This window comes from Salvelinus namaycush, chromosome 40, assembly GCF_016432855.1.
Source record: "Salvelinus namaycush isolate Seneca chromosome 40, SaNama_1.0, whole genome shotgun sequence".
Classification (NCBI taxonomy): domain Eukaryota; kingdom Metazoa; phylum Chordata; class Actinopteri; order Salmoniformes; family Salmonidae; genus Salvelinus; species Salvelinus namaycush.
In genome coordinates, this window is record NC_052346.1 from 16,543,477 (window position 1) to 16,563,312 (window position 19,836).

At 41.6% G+C, this 19,836-nt stretch overlaps 1 protein-coding gene and 1 long non-coding RNA gene across 2 annotated transcripts in view; both read right to left on the minus strand.

The window, feature by feature from the left end:
• Nucleotides 1-17,438, minus strand: part of LOC120033268 (carcinoembryonic antigen-related cell adhesion molecule 5-like) — a 56,539-nt gene extending 39,101 nt beyond the window's left edge. The window contains exons 1-3 of the mRNA XM_038979543.1: nt 17,423-17,438; nt 12,686-12,970; nt 12,254-12,520 (exon numbers count right to left, since the gene is read on the minus strand). Of these exons, the coding sequence (XP_038835471.1) occupies nt 12,254-12,520; nt 12,686-12,970; nt 17,423-17,438 (568 nt within the window). The remainder of the gene's footprint in view (nt 1-12,253; nt 12,521-12,685; nt 12,971-17,422) is intronic.
• Nucleotides 5,105-9,965, minus strand: LOC120033362. The gene is made up of 3 exons (XR_005473946.1): nt 9,936-9,965; nt 9,730-9,786; nt 5,105-5,188 (listed from the first exon to the last, which is right to left on the minus strand). It is a non-coding gene; the product is annotated as an uncharacterized LOC120033362 (long non-coding RNA).
• Nucleotides 17,439-19,836: the final 2,398 nt, after the last annotated feature.

The following is a 19,836-nucleotide window of genomic DNA, read 5'->3' on the forward strand; positions in this document are numbered from 1 at the left end:
TTTCTCTTTCATTGCATCCAAATAATAATACCACATGTTGCTCATCACTAACATAATAACAATGTAATAACAATGTGACCACTTCCTAATGCTTTCTTAATAAATGTTGTGGTTGGTGTCTTTCTCAGACTCATACTTACCATCCTAAAACACTGGATTCTTTACTGGTGGTCTTTCTACTCCATCAATGGACTGGCTTCTGGCAAGAAAACACACAACAGAAGAGTTGGACTTAATCATACACACACACATTCAGGTAAGCATGCAAGCTTACACACATCCCTGGTCTCCCTTCACACCCTCATAAACTACAACAATCATACAGTACAGAGATTTCCTAGTTTGTCTATTCTTGACCACACACTTGCTCTAATTAGATAATTAAAAGCAAACACTCTAGATCACATGACAAACTCATTCCACGGAGGGCCGAGTGTCTGGGGTTTTCACTCCTCCCTTGAACTTGATTGATAATTTAAGGTCACTAATTAGTAAAGAACTCCCCTCACCTGGTTGTCTAGATCTTAACTGAAAGGAAAAACCAAAAACACGCAGACACGAAACCCTTCATGGAATGAGTTTGACACCCCTGTTCTAGATGAACCCTTTATATTTGTAATACACAGTATAATGTATTTAGCTTTTCAGAATCAGTAAGTTACAGGAATCAGCTCATCCGGGACAAATATGTATTGAGTGTACTGTAACAGACAGAGCACTCTGTTACCGGGTAAACTATCCACTTAAGTTTCATACACACCTTCATTCCCCTGCCCCTTTCCAGCTTTGTCTGCGTTGTCTTCCCCTGTTGTGGTGATGGCAGTTAGCGGAACAGTAACCTCTGCAGAATCAAACACAGAAGGAAAACATCAACTACAGCCTCTCTCCTATGACATCAAATGCTGCTTAAGAAGATACTTCAGCTTTATACAGTCTTAAATTAACTGGATGACTTGCCTTGTTCTGGCTGGACTACATCATTGCCTTTAGTTGAGAAGAAGAGAAGAGAAGTTGAGTTTAGCATTCTCATACACAGACCATATTAGTGTTTGTTGTGTTCACTTCTGGATGACAATGAAAAGGATGCTAAGTGGCAGAATTCCGGGTGAATACCACTGTGTCTTACCATCAGGCTTTGGTTCATCTTTAGGACGGTTGGATCCGCTAGGTTTATCTGCAAATGAGAACAGAAGGACAAACTCTTTCTAATTAGATCGTGTGAAAGAAAACTCCAATACTTATAATACACAGTATAATGTATACTAAAACAAAAAAATGCTTGTGAGGCATTGCATAACCTGCTGTTTCTACATGATCACACACACACATACACAAGGGTACATACACACAGATCTATGCACACACACACATACACAAGGGTACATACACACAGATCTATGCACACACACACAGAAACACTTACTGATAACAGATAGTTTATATGTCTTGACAAGCAGTTTGCTGTTGAACTCCACAGAATAAACTCCACTGTCTGTTGTCATCAATCCATTGATTCTCAGTTCTCCAGTATTCTGGTCCAGGGTTGTACGCTCTTTGAAGGCAGCATAGATGTCCAGACCACCAAAATCCTTGTCCCACTCTGCCACCTTGTTCCTCCCATGCTTCCATAGGATGCTTGTGATGGAGTCAGGCACTGTGGACTTGTCCGGCGTCAACACGAGCTCACCTCCCACTTCAAGAGAAAGATCATCTGGAAAAGCAGACATTTCATACATGTATCAGAGTATCAATGTATCCAGGGTAACACATTATGGTTAGGGTATAAATATGTAGTCCTAACCCTATTGGCATTGAAAGAGACATTATTGTCAACATTTACTGTTTATGTCAAGAATTCTGCTTGCTGGTTGTATCTGGTCTATGTAGTCTGACCATTTTGACTAGTATGTCCCCCCTCACCACCACTACTGGAGTAGAAATGTATCTAGACTACACCACAGATGGAAATCTTTGGGTACACCCTACCCCGGAGGCTGTCCACTATAATATCAATATAGATCCTATTAAACCACTAGAGGGGCTATGTCATAGTCCCTCAACGTTCCAGAATGGGGCAAAAATGGCAAACATCTTGTTCAGGGAGAAATCCAAAACCAGTCTAATTGGAATGAATGGCAGTAGAGGCATAGATGATGCATTTCCTGATTTTACTGATGCAGGAAAATAAAAGGCATGTGACGTATCAGAAATTGTGTAATGAAATTATAGTCAACCTAAAATATTGACATATAATTATAGATACTGCTTATAGGAAGAGGATGAACTTTAATGTCCCAAGGGGAAAATTGTCTTAGACACACAGTACTGCTGTATACAAAATAGACACTGTACATAACACACTCAACATAAAACATACATTACACATTACCCTTATCATACACTTCTCATACAGCCACAGGGAGGGATGTTGTCTCACACCCATATGGGTATAATACAAATTGTATGTATAAAGAGCCTTTAAGATTTACTGAATAAAAATATAAACGCAACATGTAAAGTGTTGGTCCCATGTTTCATGAGCTGAAATAAAAGATCCCAGAAATGTTCCATATGCAAAAAAAACATGCACAAATTTGTTTACATCCCTGCTAGTGAACATTTCTCCTTTGCCAGGATACAGTGCATTTGGAAACTATTCAGACCCTTGATTTTTCAGCATTTTGTTACATTAGCCTTATTCTAAAATGGATTCAATAGTTTTCCCCTCATCAATCTACACACAAGACCCCATAATGACAAAGCAAAAACAGGTTTGTTTACATTTTTCCAAATGTATTAATAAAAAAAATAATGTAATAACATTTACATGAGTATTCACACCCTTTACTCAGTACTATGTTGAAGCACCTTTGGCTGCGATTACAGCCTCGTGTCCTCTTGGGTATGATGCTACAAGCTTGGCACACCTGTATTTGGGGAGTTTCTCCCATTCCTCTCTGCAGATCCTCTCAAGCTCGGTCAGGTTGTATGGGGAGCATCGCTGCACAGCTATTTTCAGGACTCTCCAGAGATATTCAATCGGGTTCAAGTCCAGGCTCTGACTGGGCCACTCAAGAACATTCAGAGACTTGTCCCGAAGCCACTCCTGCGTTGTCTTGGCTGTGTGCTTAGGGTCGCTGTCCTGTTGGAAGGTGAACCTCCGCCCCATTCTGAGCGCTCTGGAGCAGGTTTTCATCAAGGATCTCTCTGTACTTTGCTCCGTTCATCTTTCCCTCGATCCTGACTAGTCTCCCAGTCCCTGCCACTGAAAAACATCCCCACAGCATGATGCTGCCACCACGCTTCACCGTAGGGATGGTTCCAGGTTTCCTCCAGATGTGATGCTTGGCATTCAGGCCAAAGAGTTTAATCTTGGTTTCATCAGACCAGAGTCCTTCAGGTGCCTTTTGCCAAACTTCAAGTGGGCTGTCATGTGCCTTTTACTGAGGAGTGGCTTCTGTCTGGCCACTACCATAAAGGCCTGATTGGTGAAGTACTGCAGAGATGGTTGTCCTTCTAAAAGCTTCTCCCATCTACACAGAGGAACTCTGGGAGCATCGGGTTCTTGGTCACCTCCCTGACCAAGGCCCATCTCGATTGCTCAGTTTGGCCGGGCGGCCAGCTCTAGGAAGAGTCTTGCTGGTTCCAAATTTTTCCCATTTAAGAACGATGGAGGCCACTGTGTTCTTGGGGGCAATGCTGCAGAAATGTTTTGGTACCCTTCCCCAGATCTGTGCCTCGACACAATCTTGTCTCGGGGCTCTACGGGCAATTCCTTTGACCTCATGGCTTGGTTTTGGTTCTAACATGCACTGTCAACTGTGGGACCTTATATATACAGGTGTGTGCCTTTCCAAATCCTGTCCAATCAATTGAATTTTCCACAGGTGGACTCCAATCAAGTTGTAGAAACATTTCAATGATGATCAATAGAAACAGGATGCACCTGAGCTCAATTTGGGGTTATTGTGTGTAGATTGATGAGAGAAAAAAATCAATTTAAACCATTTTAGAATAAGGCTGTAACGTAAGAATACGTGGAAAAAGTCAAGGGGTCTGAATACTTTACAAATACACTGTAATCCATCCACCTGAAAGGTGTGGCATATCAAGAAGCTGATTAAACAGCATGATCATTACACAGGTGCACCTTGTGCTGGGGGCAATAAAAGGCCACTCTAAAATGTGCAGTTTTGAGGGAGCGTGCAATTGGCATGCTGACTGCAGGAATGTCCAACTGAGCTGTTGCCAGAGAATTGAATGTTAATTTCTCTGCCATAAGTCGCCTCCAATGTTGTTTTAGAGAATTTGGCAGTACGTCCAACCGGCTTCATAACAGCATAACAACTTCCACATCTGGCTTCTTCACATGCGGGATCATCTGAGACCAGCCACTCAGACAGCTGATTAAACTTAATTTCTGTCTGTAATAAAGCCTTTTTGTGTAGAAAAATTCATCCTGATTGGCTGGGCCTGGCTCCCCATTGGGTGGGCCTATGCCCTCCCATGCCCACCCATGGCTGTGCCCCTGTCCAGTCATGTGAAATCCATAGATTAGGGCCTACATAATTTATTTCAATTGAATGATTTCCTTATATGAACTGAAAATCATCAAAATTGTTGCATATCTATGTTTTTTCCAGTATACTTAGCTTTTAAGATTCAGTAAGTTACAGGAATCAGCTCATCCTGGACAAATATGTATTGAGTGTATTGTAACAGACAGAGCACTCTGTTACCGGGGAAACTATCCACTTAAGTTTCATACACACCTTCCTTCCCCTGCCCCTTTTCAGCTTTATCTGCATTGCCTTTCCCTGTTTTGGACACACACACACACACACACACACACACACACACACACACACACACACACACACACACACACACACACACACACACACACACACACACACACACACACACACACACACACACACACACACACACACACACACACACACACACACACACACACGTAAAGGTCTCCAATTGAGTTAAAACAGATTTCTGGTGATGCCGTTAGTGGAACCGTAACCTCTGCAGAATCACACAGAAGGAAAACATCAACTACAGCATCTCTCTTACGGCATCAAATGCTACTTAAAGAAGTTACTTCAGCTTTCTACAGTCTTAAATTAACTGGATTACTTGCCTTGTTCTGGTTGGACTCCAGCACTGCCTTTAGCTGAGGAGGAGAAGACGACAAGAGAGAAAAGTTGAGTTTAGCATTCTCATACACAAACCATATTAGTATTTGTTGTGTTCACTTCTGGATGACAATGCAAAGGATGCTGAGTGGCAGAATTCCAGTCGAATGACACTGTCTTACCATCAAGTGTCATTGAACTTTATATTTAAAGTAACTTTATATTTAAAGTAATTAACAGAATTAAAATAAAATAGCAATCAATGTATGTTCTTGTGATATTCTGAGATATGCAGATGAGCATCTATGCTACTTCTGCTTCATGACGTCTTAAATTAGCTGGAGGACTTGCCTGTGGTTTGGTTGTTTCCATCCCTGGCTTTAACTGAAACAACCAAACCAGTACAGGTAGGCATAGTGGAGCTCCATGGTGCTGAATGGACAGCTCCTCGGTACAGGTAGGCATAGTGGCGCTCCATGGTGCTGAATGGACAGCGCCTCTGTCTAGTAGACAGCTATATCATTCTATATACTTAATGATGAGTGTGTGTGACGTTTGGTGTGGCGTTCTTTTATGTTTTTAATTTGTACACTTGGTTTGTAAACCATCTGTCAACGATGGTTTTACAGTGGTGAGGTGTTGGACTGATCTTGTACCTACCCGCAACAAATGGACTAAAAGATGAAAACGCTGCTGGCTGGGGAATCCAATACAGCAGAGAGTTTATACTACAATGCAACTCAAACACGATGGATATCCCAATGGCCCATCTAATCCCTGATTGTCTGCGAGAGGATTACAAACCCAAATGCAAATGTGGAAAACTCGGGGGAATCAGACACCACCTCCCTTACCCACCACCTTGCTGATCAATGCCCAGTCACTGAGGGGGAAAGCGGATGAGCTGTCAACGACTCGGCGCTTCCAACACAAATACCGGGAGGCCTGTTTGTTGGCGTTTACTGAGACTTAGCTGGATGACAGAGTCCCGGACAGGGAAGTGGAGCCAGCCGGCATCACACTGGTCAGAGCGGACCGTGATCTGACCGTCACAGGGAAACATCACGGCGGGTCGTCTGCCTGCTTGTCAGGGACCAGTGGTGTAAATCGATACTGGTAAGAGAGAGACTCCGTACCCCCGACATTGAACTGCTTCTGTGTCACTGTGACCCTACTATCTGCCCTGTGAGTTCCCCCAATTGTTTGTTACCGTTGTGTACATTCAACCAAAAGCTAATATAACAAAAGCATCAGAGCATGATTCATAATCTGTCACAGAAACTGGAATGCATCTCCCCCAACGCACCCACATTTTAACAACTACTTTGCACAAGGTCCTGTTCACATACCACCAGTATGTGAAATGTCACACTAGAAAAAAATAAGACTCTTGATTTGTACTATGGGACAATAAATGCTTTCTCTGCCACCACCAGACCTCCCCTGGGGACATCAGACCACAATAATGTCTACCTCCGGCCAACCTACTGTCGCCTCCTGGAGAGGGAGAAACCCCTACAGTTAAAACTGTCCACATCTGGAACGACAATAGTATCACTCATCTCCAAGGGTGTTTTGACTGTACTATGTGGGAGGTACAAGGACAGCAGAAAATTCTGAGTTGAGTCAGTTGTGCCTACTAAAACCTGTAAAATCTTAAGCCTTGGGTATCAAAAAATCTAATATCACAACTTAATAGGAAGAAGGCAGTTTATGCTGAGGGTAATAGACAGGCTTTAAGAGATGTACAACGTGCGATCAAAAGACAGATACTGGTGGACAAGGAGGCATAGGAGGGTGGAGAGAACCCTCTCCTTAGGAAACTCAAGGGTGGCCTGGCAAGGGATTAAATCCATGGCTAGTGCCTCCCACATAGACAGGGGAAAACCAGTGCTGTACTTGGGAGACATGAGGGACAGAACATGGCTAATGAACTGAATGTTTTCATCTCAAGATTTGAATCTGACGACCTTGTTTTCAGAGGTAAAACAAATGGAAGCAGCATTATAAATGTTTGAGAGGGTTGTTGTTAAACAGGCTGATGTTTTGAAGTTGTTCAGGGGATGTAACGCACACAAAAGCCCAGGTCCAGAGAAAATAAATGGACATGTGTTAAAGCACTGTGCTGAACAATTGGCTGGTGTTTTTAGAAATTTTCCAATCCTCGCTCGACCATCAACACGTGCCAGTATTGTGGAAAAACTCAATAATTATACCCATTCCTAAAGCATCTAATCCCTCTGTGCTGATGACTACCGCCCTGTCGCCTTCACATCCAATTGTGAAAAGTCATATTCTCAGCGCCAACCAGAAGCTCCTCGACCCGTTTCAGTTTGCCTATCAGCCCAGCAGAGGAGTTGATGATGCCATTCTTACTCTCCTCAACATGGTCTTTAGACATCTAGAGGGTTTTGTTTGTTGACATTTCTTCTGCCTTGAACACAATCCAGCCATATATTCTGGCACAGAGACTCATTAGGAACTTCTCCTTAGATGGGGGGCTGGTTTTGTGGCTGTTGGACTTCCTGAGCCAGAGATCACAGCGGGTCAAAGTAGGTCCCCACGTGTGGGACATACGCACCACCAACACAGGCTGTCCTCAGGGATGTGTTTTGTCCCCACTCCTGTACATCTTGTTCAGTAATAGTTGTACTAGTTCCCATCCTGACAGACACCTCGATAAGTTCTCTGATGACACTGCCTTGATCAGCTTGTTGCATGATGACGAGGAACAACATGGCCCGGTCCTTTGTAGAGTGATGTGACGAATCACACTTGGTCCTCAATACCAACAAGACCAAAGAGATGTGCATAGACTTCAGGAAGCGTACAACACCAACCTCTGCAACATCTATCAGAGGTCAGAACATAGAGATTGTAGAGGAATACAAATACCTGGGTGTCCTCTTGGACAATAAGCTTCAGTGGAGTAAATGTACAGACCTGATCTACAAAGAGTCAACAGAGACTGTACTTTCTCAAAAAGCGGGGATCTTTTAAAGTAGACTGTACTATACTGACTCTGTTTTACAAATATTTTATTGAGAGTCTTTCAACTTTTTGTACTGTTTGTTGGTTTGGCAATGCCACTGTCAGCCAGATAAATATGCTGAGAAGGATTATCACCACAACAAGCAAGGAACTTGGAGTCACAGACAGGCCTGGATGAGATCTTTAAGGTCAGGGCCCTCCGCAAGGCACAAAATTATTTTAGACCCAAGCCACCCCCTGTAGCCAGACTTTGAACTAGCCCCCTCTGGGTGCACCACACCAGACCAACTGAGCTAATTGATCAGTTCAGTGATGGCCTCAATTCAACACACCTGGTCTTCTAGGTGGTTAAATCAAAAACATGAAGTGCCTGCGGCCCTCCAGGACCAGGGTTGTCTACCCCTGCAGGATGAATATTGTAAGCTCTAAAAGACACAAAACCTGCAAAGGTCTTGAGACGTTCTGAAACAAGCTACATCTCTAAACCAGCAACAATCATATCAAACAAAACAAGATGGAAACAGTTCTCAGAACTGAAAGCGTCCTGAATGACAACCATGGAGCAAATCAAATGGAGCAGAAGATTGTGAAATAACTGTCTTTTCAACAGTACAAACTAGCAAGGGGCGACAGTGACAATCTTTATCCACAGTGTTACCTCTATGGGCGACATTTTGACAGTAAAAAAATGCATAGATGTAAAGATAAACCAAAACCAAGCAGGTTATTTCAAATACTCATCACAAGTACATCATTTAAAGCACATTTTACTTGCAGATTCCAACTGCATAATACAAATTTCATATACGCTAGCCCACACACTGCTAACTTTAAACTCACATGAATAATCATCACTTTCTCAAACTGTGTTTCTCATACTGTGTTTCTCATACTGTGTGTACAACTGCGCCAGGTCGCAGTTGTACACAACTAGCCTAACTTGTTCTCAACTAGCATACCTGGTTAAATAAATAAATAAATAAAACATGTCACAAAAGCTTGTTCTTCAAATAAATGCCAACACAAATAATATGAGAAACACATTTCTGGCAACATCCCCACATATCTGCATTGTCAAAATGTCCCCATAGAAGTACCATGTAAAAGGTGTGTTAGTGTTACTACCTGTGTTAGTAAGCTGGTTGTTATTACTCTGATTCATGGAGTAATCTCTAGAAGACTTCTCCCCTACAGCGCTGTAAACTGTAACCATGGCAACCCCAGAGAGAACCCCTGAACATCCACTACAGTGTTATAAACAGTATCCGGGGCAACAGAATTCTGATTGTTGCCTACATTCCCTGTAAAGGGAAATACCATCCATCAACATTGTTTACAGCAAACAGAGTAGAAGAGGTTCCTTGAATTTAGGAGGTATTTGCCCTTTAAAGTTTGCATAAGGTTACGATGAGAAAACTTGGAAATATTCTGGGTTGTGGGATTACATCTGTGAACTCACACACTCTCTATCACAGTGCATGGAAGTATGTGTTTATAGTACAGTACATGAATAATGTTGTGTTTGTATTACTTTGGGGACCTTGTCAGGAGGTTGAATATGGACCAGTCTAGTTAAGGTAACACTTACCAAACATTCCACCAAAATACTTTCTCAAAAAGTCAATCCAGGTGTTTTGGGGATATCCTGAGATGAAAAAAAGACAAAAATGTAAGACATTATTAACATTTTTCATTCAAATGGTTTTGTTTTCACTGGAATCCAAATGTTCTACCATTTTTGTGAACCAGTGAGTATGAAGAATTGAGACAGGAAGAGACAGAGAATTATCCTACCTGTCTTTTTCTTCCACACCATTCCTGAGGATTAAAAAATAAATGTGTTATTTTCCAGGTTGATCCATGGTTCTGTATCTTATGTGTTAGGTTTAACAGCTGACGACGAATGCAAACTATGCTATATAAATCCTACACGTGCGTTGAAATAAAAGGCATACATCAAAGGATTTACTAAGGCCTACAATCGACAAGGACGCATGAAGACAAAAAAAACTACAAGAATTACGAAAATCCCAAAATCTACACATGCTTTTTTAAAGGAACCTAAGGCTGCGTCCGTGACTCAGCACCGCCTCAGGACAGCGCCTCAGGACAGGTAGGCATAGTGGAGCTCCGTGGGGTGGTGCTGAATGGACAGCGCCTCTGTCTAGTAGACAGCTATATCATGATTTCGTTTGTGGGCAGTTAGACATTTTCTGGGCATGGTTACGTAGCCTACAATGCGTATATGAAAATCATTACTGACACGCAGAACTTTAGAAATGGTAGGAATAATTGTAAATTGGCTCTCCAGATGAAAAAGGTTGCCGACCCCCTAGACTATAGTCACCTTTGTCGAACGGCGCATATAGTGTAGGTCTATAATGACTTCCCACCAACTGTCTTTGTAGAAAGTGGGAAGAGCACGAGACAATGTTGGTGGGAAGTCATTAGTGTCTTCAACGACACAGGAGGAGAGCACACGAACAGACTAAAAACCATAAGTAGCCTAGCTTTATAAAACAAACAGGACATGTATTTTGGGGAAGTTGTTTCAGTTGTGTTTAGTTTTATAACAAAACATGAAACCAAAATGGCACAAGATTCCTGGGCCGAATGAATGAAGATACCAATTAGGCTACAGCTATCACAACCTATATTTTAATATAAATAAAATAGCTTTTGGTTTCCATTGGTCACCAAAAAGGAGGACTCCACCACCTCCCAATTCCCTGGCTATCAGATTACAACACGGATGACAAGGCCGAATCCTGACATCAAATTCAAAGCAATCGGTGACCGGCCTAAACTGCTGACCAGCAAAACAAACTGTCACTCTCTGTTCTCTACTTTCTAAAAGTGACAGAAGAGGCACCATGCTGGCAGCTGCTCACCAAGCCATGCCAATGATTTTTAGTCTACTTTTTTTGTCTACTTTAAATGATTGTTCTTGAGTGACTGCCAGACCCTGCTATACCCAATGGAAACCCCCAGGGTTGGGAGTGACTGATTACATGTAACCTAGCCAACCATGGAAACTCTCTACTTCTTATGGTAAAGCCACCCACACACACACAGCCAAAATGAACCATCCTTTTATGGCCCTGCAGATAGGCCTTATGCAAAGTCACATATTATAGTTATAGTGGATGGGTCGATATAGTATCGAAAACGTAGCATACTTGTGCGACTAGGGGAGAATATCAATGGCATACTCCTTGCATCCTCTCTCCTACTTCTCAAAACCCATTTGATGAGAAAGCCAGAGGTTCCTCCCCTCTGACGTTCTCCTCCAATGGGTTTTGAGAAGGAAGCGAGGAGAGAGGATGCGAGGAGTATACAATTCAGATTCTACCCATGGCTTATTATTAGCAGTTTTATAACATTATGTTTTATTCAACCCTCTTCCATGCTAGCATCGCCCAACTGTCCCCCGCACACTTCGCTTCTCTGCCATTGGAAATGAATGGCTTTCCGTGGTTTCATCACCCATATCGTCTTCAGAGAGGCACTGTGAGCCTTTTCTTTAAAGTCATGTTTGTATTTTGTTTGTAACAAAAGTTGTATAGTATGTTGACTGTGGCTATGTCTTCATATGTATAGGTTAACACAAAGTAATTACCATTATTTTAAATGATTAATTCAGATTAGGATCATCCATACTGTGCCCGGTCCAAATTGGTGCCTCCCTGTGACACATTACGAAGACTGTGCCTTACGGCAGGTGGTGCATCTAACCCCTTGTCTTGACTGTAACAGTAGCCTGAACACTACTGTAAATACAGGTAGAACAGGTATCCCCTTCAGGGGATGTTGTTGCTGCTGTTATGTCAATCTGTGCTTCACAACTATGTACATGTGCAGTGCTCTGTTACTATAGATGTGCTGTTCTTACCTGTTATGACGATGGCAACAAGCGCTACAATGATAAAGACAACAACAATAGCACTGGTATTGGAAGGCTCTGAAATGAAAACACATTTTTGTATTGATACTTTGACAGGAGTTGATCAGGAATTCAACATAGTGCAGCATTCAAAATGTCCTACAACACTAGCAGTGTTACTGACATATCAATACATAAGACTGTAACACACTTATGAGTGTCCACTCACCTGGACCAAACACCTCTCCAACTGGCTCACTGACTTCCTCACTAACAGAGTTATTCAGCTTGCAGATGTACTTGTAACCATTGGTTGATTTGCCAGTGTCGCTCTTAGAGACATTCCTCTGTTTGTCTAAGTCCTCCCACGCCCCCTCTCCCACTTTCCAGCTGTAAGTGACTGGTTCAGCATCAGTGGTGTCACCTTCACAGGTCAGAGTGCAGGAGGTTTTGTCTGGGTTACAGGAAGAAGTGATGGTGGGTTTGGGGACTGCCTCTGTAAATAGAGGAAAGAAACAGGAATAATTTGGGAAAATGCTTGTGAGGCACTACAATACATAACCTGCTGTTTCTACACAACCACGCACATGTACACACACGCACGCGCGCGCGCGCACGCACACACACACACACACACACACACACACACAGAAACACTTACTGATAACAGATAGTGTATATGTCTTGTCAAGCAGTTTGCTGTTGAACTCCACAGAATAAACTCCACTGTCTGTTTTCATCAATCCACTGATTCTCAGTTCTCCAGTATTCTGGTCCAGGGTTGTACGCTCTTTGAAGGCACCATAGATGTCCAGACCACCAAAATCCTTGTCCCGCTCTGCCACCTTGTTCTTCCCATGCTTCCATAGGATGCTTGTGTTGGAGTCAGGCACTGTGGACTTGTCTAGTTTCAACGCCAGCTCACCTCCCACTTTATGATAAAGATCTGGAAAAGCAGACATTTCAAACATGTAGCAGAGTATCAATGTATCCAGGGTAATACATTATGGTTAGGGTATAAATATGTAGTCCTAACCCTATTGGCATTGAATTGGCATTATTATGAACTATAATTCTGCTTGTTGGGTGTATCTGGTCTATGTAGACAGCCCACTTTGATTAGTATTTCCCCCCTCACCACCACCACCACTGGAGCAGAAATGTATCTAGACTACACCACATATTAAAGTATATGTCTACACCCTGTCCACTATCATATCACTAGCTAGGTTTCTATCCAATTTGCGACAGATTTTCATACTATTATTCTAAAAACTGCATAAAACAATAATCACATTTTCCCACCAGAGATATGTTTCCATCAGACTGACTTTTTGATGATAAAAGTCTTTGAGTGATGAGGTAGTGTACATAGCCCTCCATACCTCTCTGATTCAGAGGTATTGGGTTAAATGCGGAAGACACATTTCAGTTGAATACATTCAGTTGTACAACTGACTAGGTATCCCCCTTCCCTTTCACTTTACATTAAAATAACTTTTGCAGATAAATGTACCAAATGAAAAATACAAGTTTAAATGGGTTCCATCACATTTTCAACTATACTGATGGTTTGTCACAAACTGCTACATTATATAGACTGTTGTGTTATATCGACTATTGTGCGTTATATAGACTATTGTGCATTATATAGACTGTTGTGCGTTATATAGACTGTTGTGCATTATATAGACTGTTGTGCGTTATATAGACTGTTGTGCGTTATATAGACTATTGTGCATTATATAGACTATTGTGCGTTATATAGACTGTTGTGCGTTATATAGACTATTGTGCATTATATAGACTATTGTGCGTTATATAGACTATTGTGCATTATATAGACTATTGTGCGTTATATAGACTGTTGTGCGTTATATAGACTATTGTGCATTATATAGACTATTGTGCGTTATATAGACTGTTGTGCGTTATATAGACTGTTGTGCTTTATAGACTGTTGCGGTATATAGACTGTTGTGCGTTATATAGACTGTTGTGCTTTATAGACTGTTGCGGTATATAGGCTGTTGTGCGTTATATAGACTGTTGTGCTTTATAGACTGTTGCGGTATATAGACTGTTGTGCGTTATATAGACTGTTGTGCTTTATAGACTGTTGCGGTATATAGACTGTTGTGCTTTATAGACTGTTGCGGTATATAGACTGTTGCGGTATATAGACTGTTGCGCTATAAAGACTGCTGTGTTATATAGACTGTTGTGCTTTATAGACTGTTGCGGTATATAGACTGTTGTGCTTTATAGACTGTTGCGGTATAAAGACTGTTGCGGTATATAGACTGTTGTGCTTTATAGACTGTTGTGCTTTATAGACTGTTGCGGTATATAGACTGTTGTGGTATATAGACTGTTGTGCGTTATATAGACTGTTGTGCTTTATAGACTGTTGCGGTATATAGACTGTTGCGGTATATAGACTGTTGTGCGTTATATAGACTGTTGCTGTATATAGACTGTTGCGGTATAAAGACTGTTGTGCTTTATAGACTGTTGTGCGTTATATAGACTGTTGCTGTATATAGACTGTTGCGGTATATAGACTGTTGTGCGTTATATAGACTGTTGTGCTTTATAGACTGCTGTGCGTTATAGACTGTTGTGCGTTATATAGACTGGTGTGCTTTATAGACTGTTGTGCGGTATATAGACTGTTGTGCGTTATATAGACTGTTGCGGTATATAGACTGTTGCGGTATAAAGACTGTTGCGGTATATAGACTGTTGTGCTTTATAGACTGTTGTGCTTTATAGACTGTTGCGGTATATAGACTGTTGCGGTATATAGACTGTTGTGCTTTATAGACTGTTGCGGTATATAGACTGTTGCGGTATATAGACTGTTGTGCGTTATATAGACTGTTGCTGTATATAGACTGTTGCGGTATAAAGACTGTTGTGCGGTATATAGACTGTTGCGGTATATAGACTGTTGCTGTATATAGACTGTTGTGCGGTATATAGACTGTTGCTGTATATAGACTGTTGTGCGGTATATAGACTGTTGCGGTATAAAGACTGTTGCGGTATATAGACTGTTGTGCGTTATATAGACTGTTGCGGTATATAGACTGTTGCTGTATATAGACTGTTGCTGTATATAGACTGTTGCTGTATATAGACTGTTGTGCGGTATATAGACTGTTGCTGTATATAGACTGTTGCTGTATATAGACTGTTGCGGTATATAGACTGTTGCGGTATATAGACTGTTGCTGTATATAGACTGTTGTGCGGTATATAGACTGTTGCTGTATATAGACTGTTGCGGTATATAGACTGTTGCGGTATATAGACTGTTGCGCTATAAAGACTGCTGTGTTATATAGACTGTTGTGCGTTATATTTTTTTATTTTATTTCACCTTTATTTAACTAGGCAAGTCTATTAAGAAAAAAATATTATTTACAAAGACAGCCTACTGGGGAGCAGTGGGTTAACTGCCTTGTTCAGGGGCAGAACAACAGATTTTTTCCTTGACAGCTCGGGGATTCAATCCAGCAACCTTTTGGTTACCGGCCCAACAGCTCTAACCACTAGGCTACCTGCCACCCCAGACATATTGCCACGCCCGCTGCCCAAGTTGTGGGATTCCAAAATAGGCATACACTTATTCACTTGTGATTTGAAACAATCTATGGCTTTTTTTTAAAGAAGCTAGAAGAAGCTCTGTGGCTCAGTCATGCTCTCTGGTGCAGTATTTTAATGATTCTCTGTGGCTAAGTCATGCTCTCTGGTGAAGTATTTTAATGATTCTCTGTGGCTAAGTCATGCTCTCTGGTGAAGTATTTTAATGATTCTCTGTGGCTAAGTCATGCTCTCTGGTGCAGTATTTTAATGATTCTCTGTGGCTAAGTCATGCTCTCTGGTGAAGTATTTTAATGATTCTCTGTAGCTAAGTCATGCTCTCTGGTGAAGTATTTTAATGATCCTCTGTGGCTGTCATGCTCTCTGGTGAAGTATTTTAATGATCCTCTGTGGCTAAGTCATGCTCTCTGGTGAAGTATTTTGAATGTTTTTATTTAGACCGGAGTAATTATATAATTGTGGCAAAACAATCTGTTCAGTCGTGTGATCAGGTGCCACAAAAAGGGACTTTGGAAATTTAAAATTGGCTCAGAACAGGGCAGCACGGCTGGCCCTTAAATGTCCACATTAATGACATGCATGTCAATCTCTCATGGCTCAAAGTGGAGGAGAGATTGACTTCATCAATACTTGTTATTGTAAGAAGTGTTAGAAGCTGAATGCACCAAGGTGTCTGTTTAAACTACTAGCACACAGCTCAGACACCCATGAATACCCCACAAGACATGCCACCAGAGGTCTCTTCACAGTCCCCAAGTCCAGAACAGACTATGGGAGGCGCACAGTACTACATAGAGCCATGACTACATGGAACTCTATTCCACGTCAGGTAACTGACGCAAGTAGTAGAATCATATTTAAAAAAACAGAAAAATACACCTTATGGAACAGCGGGTACAGTGAAGAGACACACACACAGGTACAGACACACACAAACGTTAGCACACACACTCTACACACGTACATTGTAATATTATTGTATGGTGGTATTATACATATTGTATTGTAGATATGTAGTTGTGTAATAATGTTATATGATGTACTGTTTTATATTTTGTTTTGTGTGTAATGTAACTGCCTTAATGTGTTTGGACCCCAGGAAGGATAGCTGCTGCCTGGGAATCCCTAGTACATACTTTAGGGGAAGCCAGGATCCTATATCTGGCCCATTTATCTTAAGCTGTCTGGACAGAAATAGTATGACATGCCACACTCTTTTGGTCCAGACAGAATCAGATACATTGTTTATGTCGGCGTGTGTCTCAGTCAAATAAATGATCAATATTTCAATATTTTATTTGGATGGGCCCCCCTAAGGCTCGCCCATAACGCCGGTTCTGCCATGATCACGCAGACCCTTCTGTAGGTTGTAGCCTTGGTTAGGCCAGGATTCAACATCTGATAACTTCCTGAAGTTGGCTCTGTGTGTAACTAAACGGAAAATGAAGGGTGCGGTCCGTAACGTAACCCACATAGACGTCGTTTAAAACCATTCTTCAATATGAAGAGCGTGTTTAGGCTATGTCCATCACTCCATAATGTCGTTTATGATTTCAGATTGCCATGTTTCTTATTTTCTTTTATATGAATCCCACTCGGCGACTGCAGCGCAGTGTTCATAAGGCGCGTGATCTTACATATATATATACCCATTTTTCGTGATAATCAAATATTATGATGTGATGTTGTAGGCTAGGCTATACAACAAGCACACAATAGCAAACAAGTAGCCTAACAAATGTTAGGTAGGCCAAAAGCTACGTTCGACCTGCCAGTCGGTTCAATTTACCTCCGGAGACCACCATTCGCACCAGATAAAGCCAGAAGCACAATATGATGAGCGTTAGTTTAGACATATTTGTTAGTTCGTTCGTTCGTTTATTTAGATAATAAATCAAATTAGTAATAAGTTCAAATGAGATATGCTAAAACACTGTGTGGTTCATAACCTAGCCTACCGAGGTTGTGAAAGTGAAAGTAAAATGTGGATTTTAGTTCCTCCCTCTGCACAAGTCATGACCACTTGGTTGAAAATAACGTTCCAATAGACTTGTAAATAATGTTTAATAGCTGCAATACAATCACACTGTATACCAACACATTTTATTATGTTTATTCGCTATAATAACTTTTTAAAATCTAACCAAGTCTGGAATATTCCTTGACTCCCTGTGTGTATAATTGGCTATAATGTACAGAATTATATAGATAATTTAGAATTGATAGGATCACTGTTCTATAATGTAACCAAAGTTGGCAATATTTTAATATTCAAAGGTAACTTAATAACTATAGTTCATTTTCCTCCTGTCCACTGAGCCTACTGTATGAGGCATGCACACTAAAACATTCACACAATGAAATATTTTCTTATAAAATAATATGTTTGTCATCTTGTTGAATGGATTAATATTTCATTATTAATTCACATTATTCAAAGTGTATAAAAATTATAGTAGCCCGGGCTAAACATGACAGCACATACAGGATAATAACATGATACATAATAACCCAAAATAGATCAAAAAATAGAGATGAGTTTACTGAAGAGAAACAAACCTTCCGTGTACATAATCTAAATATTTGTCAAACAAACTATAAATTCAACAAGTGCTTTTCAACTGGTTTCTTCTGGTACAGAGGCTTTAGCTGTACTGGTCTCTGTTGGTACAGAGGATTTACCTATACTTCTCTATGAAGTAGACAGAGTATCTGAGCTACTCTCTATTGCTGTACATGGGGTATCTGAGCTGGTGTCTACTGGTCTGGAGGGTGCACCTGAACTGTAGTTTACTGGAGTAGATAGTGTACCTAAATGCTGTGACTTTGAGACCAGCTGACAATCCTGGACTGCTTCTATCAGAAGTGTCTGTACTGTCTGACACTGAGCTAGTGGGTCTCCTCAGACCTGATAGGTGAGGTGTTCCTCCCTCTCTGACTACTGCTCCTCTGGGTTTCCATTGTTTTCACTACGCTTCCTTGTTCTACACCCATCTGACAACCATGATAGTGTCTTATAGATCAGGGTTTTCCAAATGTTTTCACTCAGGCCCCCCTTGGGCCTTGATGTACGGGAATTCAGGATGGAGGTGTTTGTTTGGAAGGAGTTAGGTTCTATCACCTCCTCTCTCTCTGACACTCCATATTTGTCCCTTCTCTGAGGGGTTGGTGGAGACCTCTGACCGTCAGTCTGGCTGTTGAGTGTGGCTCTGCTGGTTTCCTTCTCTTCCTCCCCCTCTCTTCTGCCCTCTTCCTCCCCCTCTCCATCTCATCTTCCCTCGTTCTCTCCATCTCCCCCTGTCTCTGCATCATAACCTCTGACCCTTGCTTCATGTGATGTCAGATCCATTCCCATAATCCTCTGTCCCCCACTGTGTATCCTGATTGTGGTTCAGGTTGTATCCATCTCTGGTATCCATCTCTGGGCTTTGGAGGGGGTGAGATGAGTCTGTGACATGTCTTTCTCTCTCTCCGTTTCCAGATACCTTATTCAGTGTCCTCACCTGAGATCTAGGCTGGAAGGCATTGGAATTCCAGCCCTGATTCTGGTCATTTCGTTTGAGCGGGCTATTACTCGCAACATCACCTGTGTTATCAGTAGATCCTGCCTCATCTAGTAATGGCTGCTTCTCTCCCTCACTCTCTCTGGTTATCACAGCCTTGCTGGTGTGGGTAATCTGGTTATACTTAACAATAAGGGGAAAGGGGGATACCTAGTCAGTTGTACAACTGAATGCATTCAACTGAAATGTGTCTTCCGCATTTAACTCAACCCCTCTGAATCAGAGAGGTGCGGAGGGCTGCCTTAATTGACATCCACATCTTCATCGCCCGGAGAACAGTGGGTTAACTGCCTTGCTCAGGTGTAGAATGACATAAAGCCCAAGGAGGTGTGGTATATGGCTAGTATACCATGACTAAGGGCTGTTCTTACGCACGACTCAATGCGGAGTGCCTGGATACAGCCTTTAGCCATGGTATATTGGCAATATACCACAAACCCCCGAGGTGATTTATTTCTGTTATAAACTGGTTACCAACATAATTAGAGCAGTAAAAATAAATGTTTTATCATACCCGTGTTATATACGGTCTGATATACCATGGCTTTCAGCCAATCAGCATGCAGTTCTTTGTCCTGCTCTGGATATCATTCAACATATCATACCTAGAGAACCAGGGATGTTGGAGCATATGGAGCAC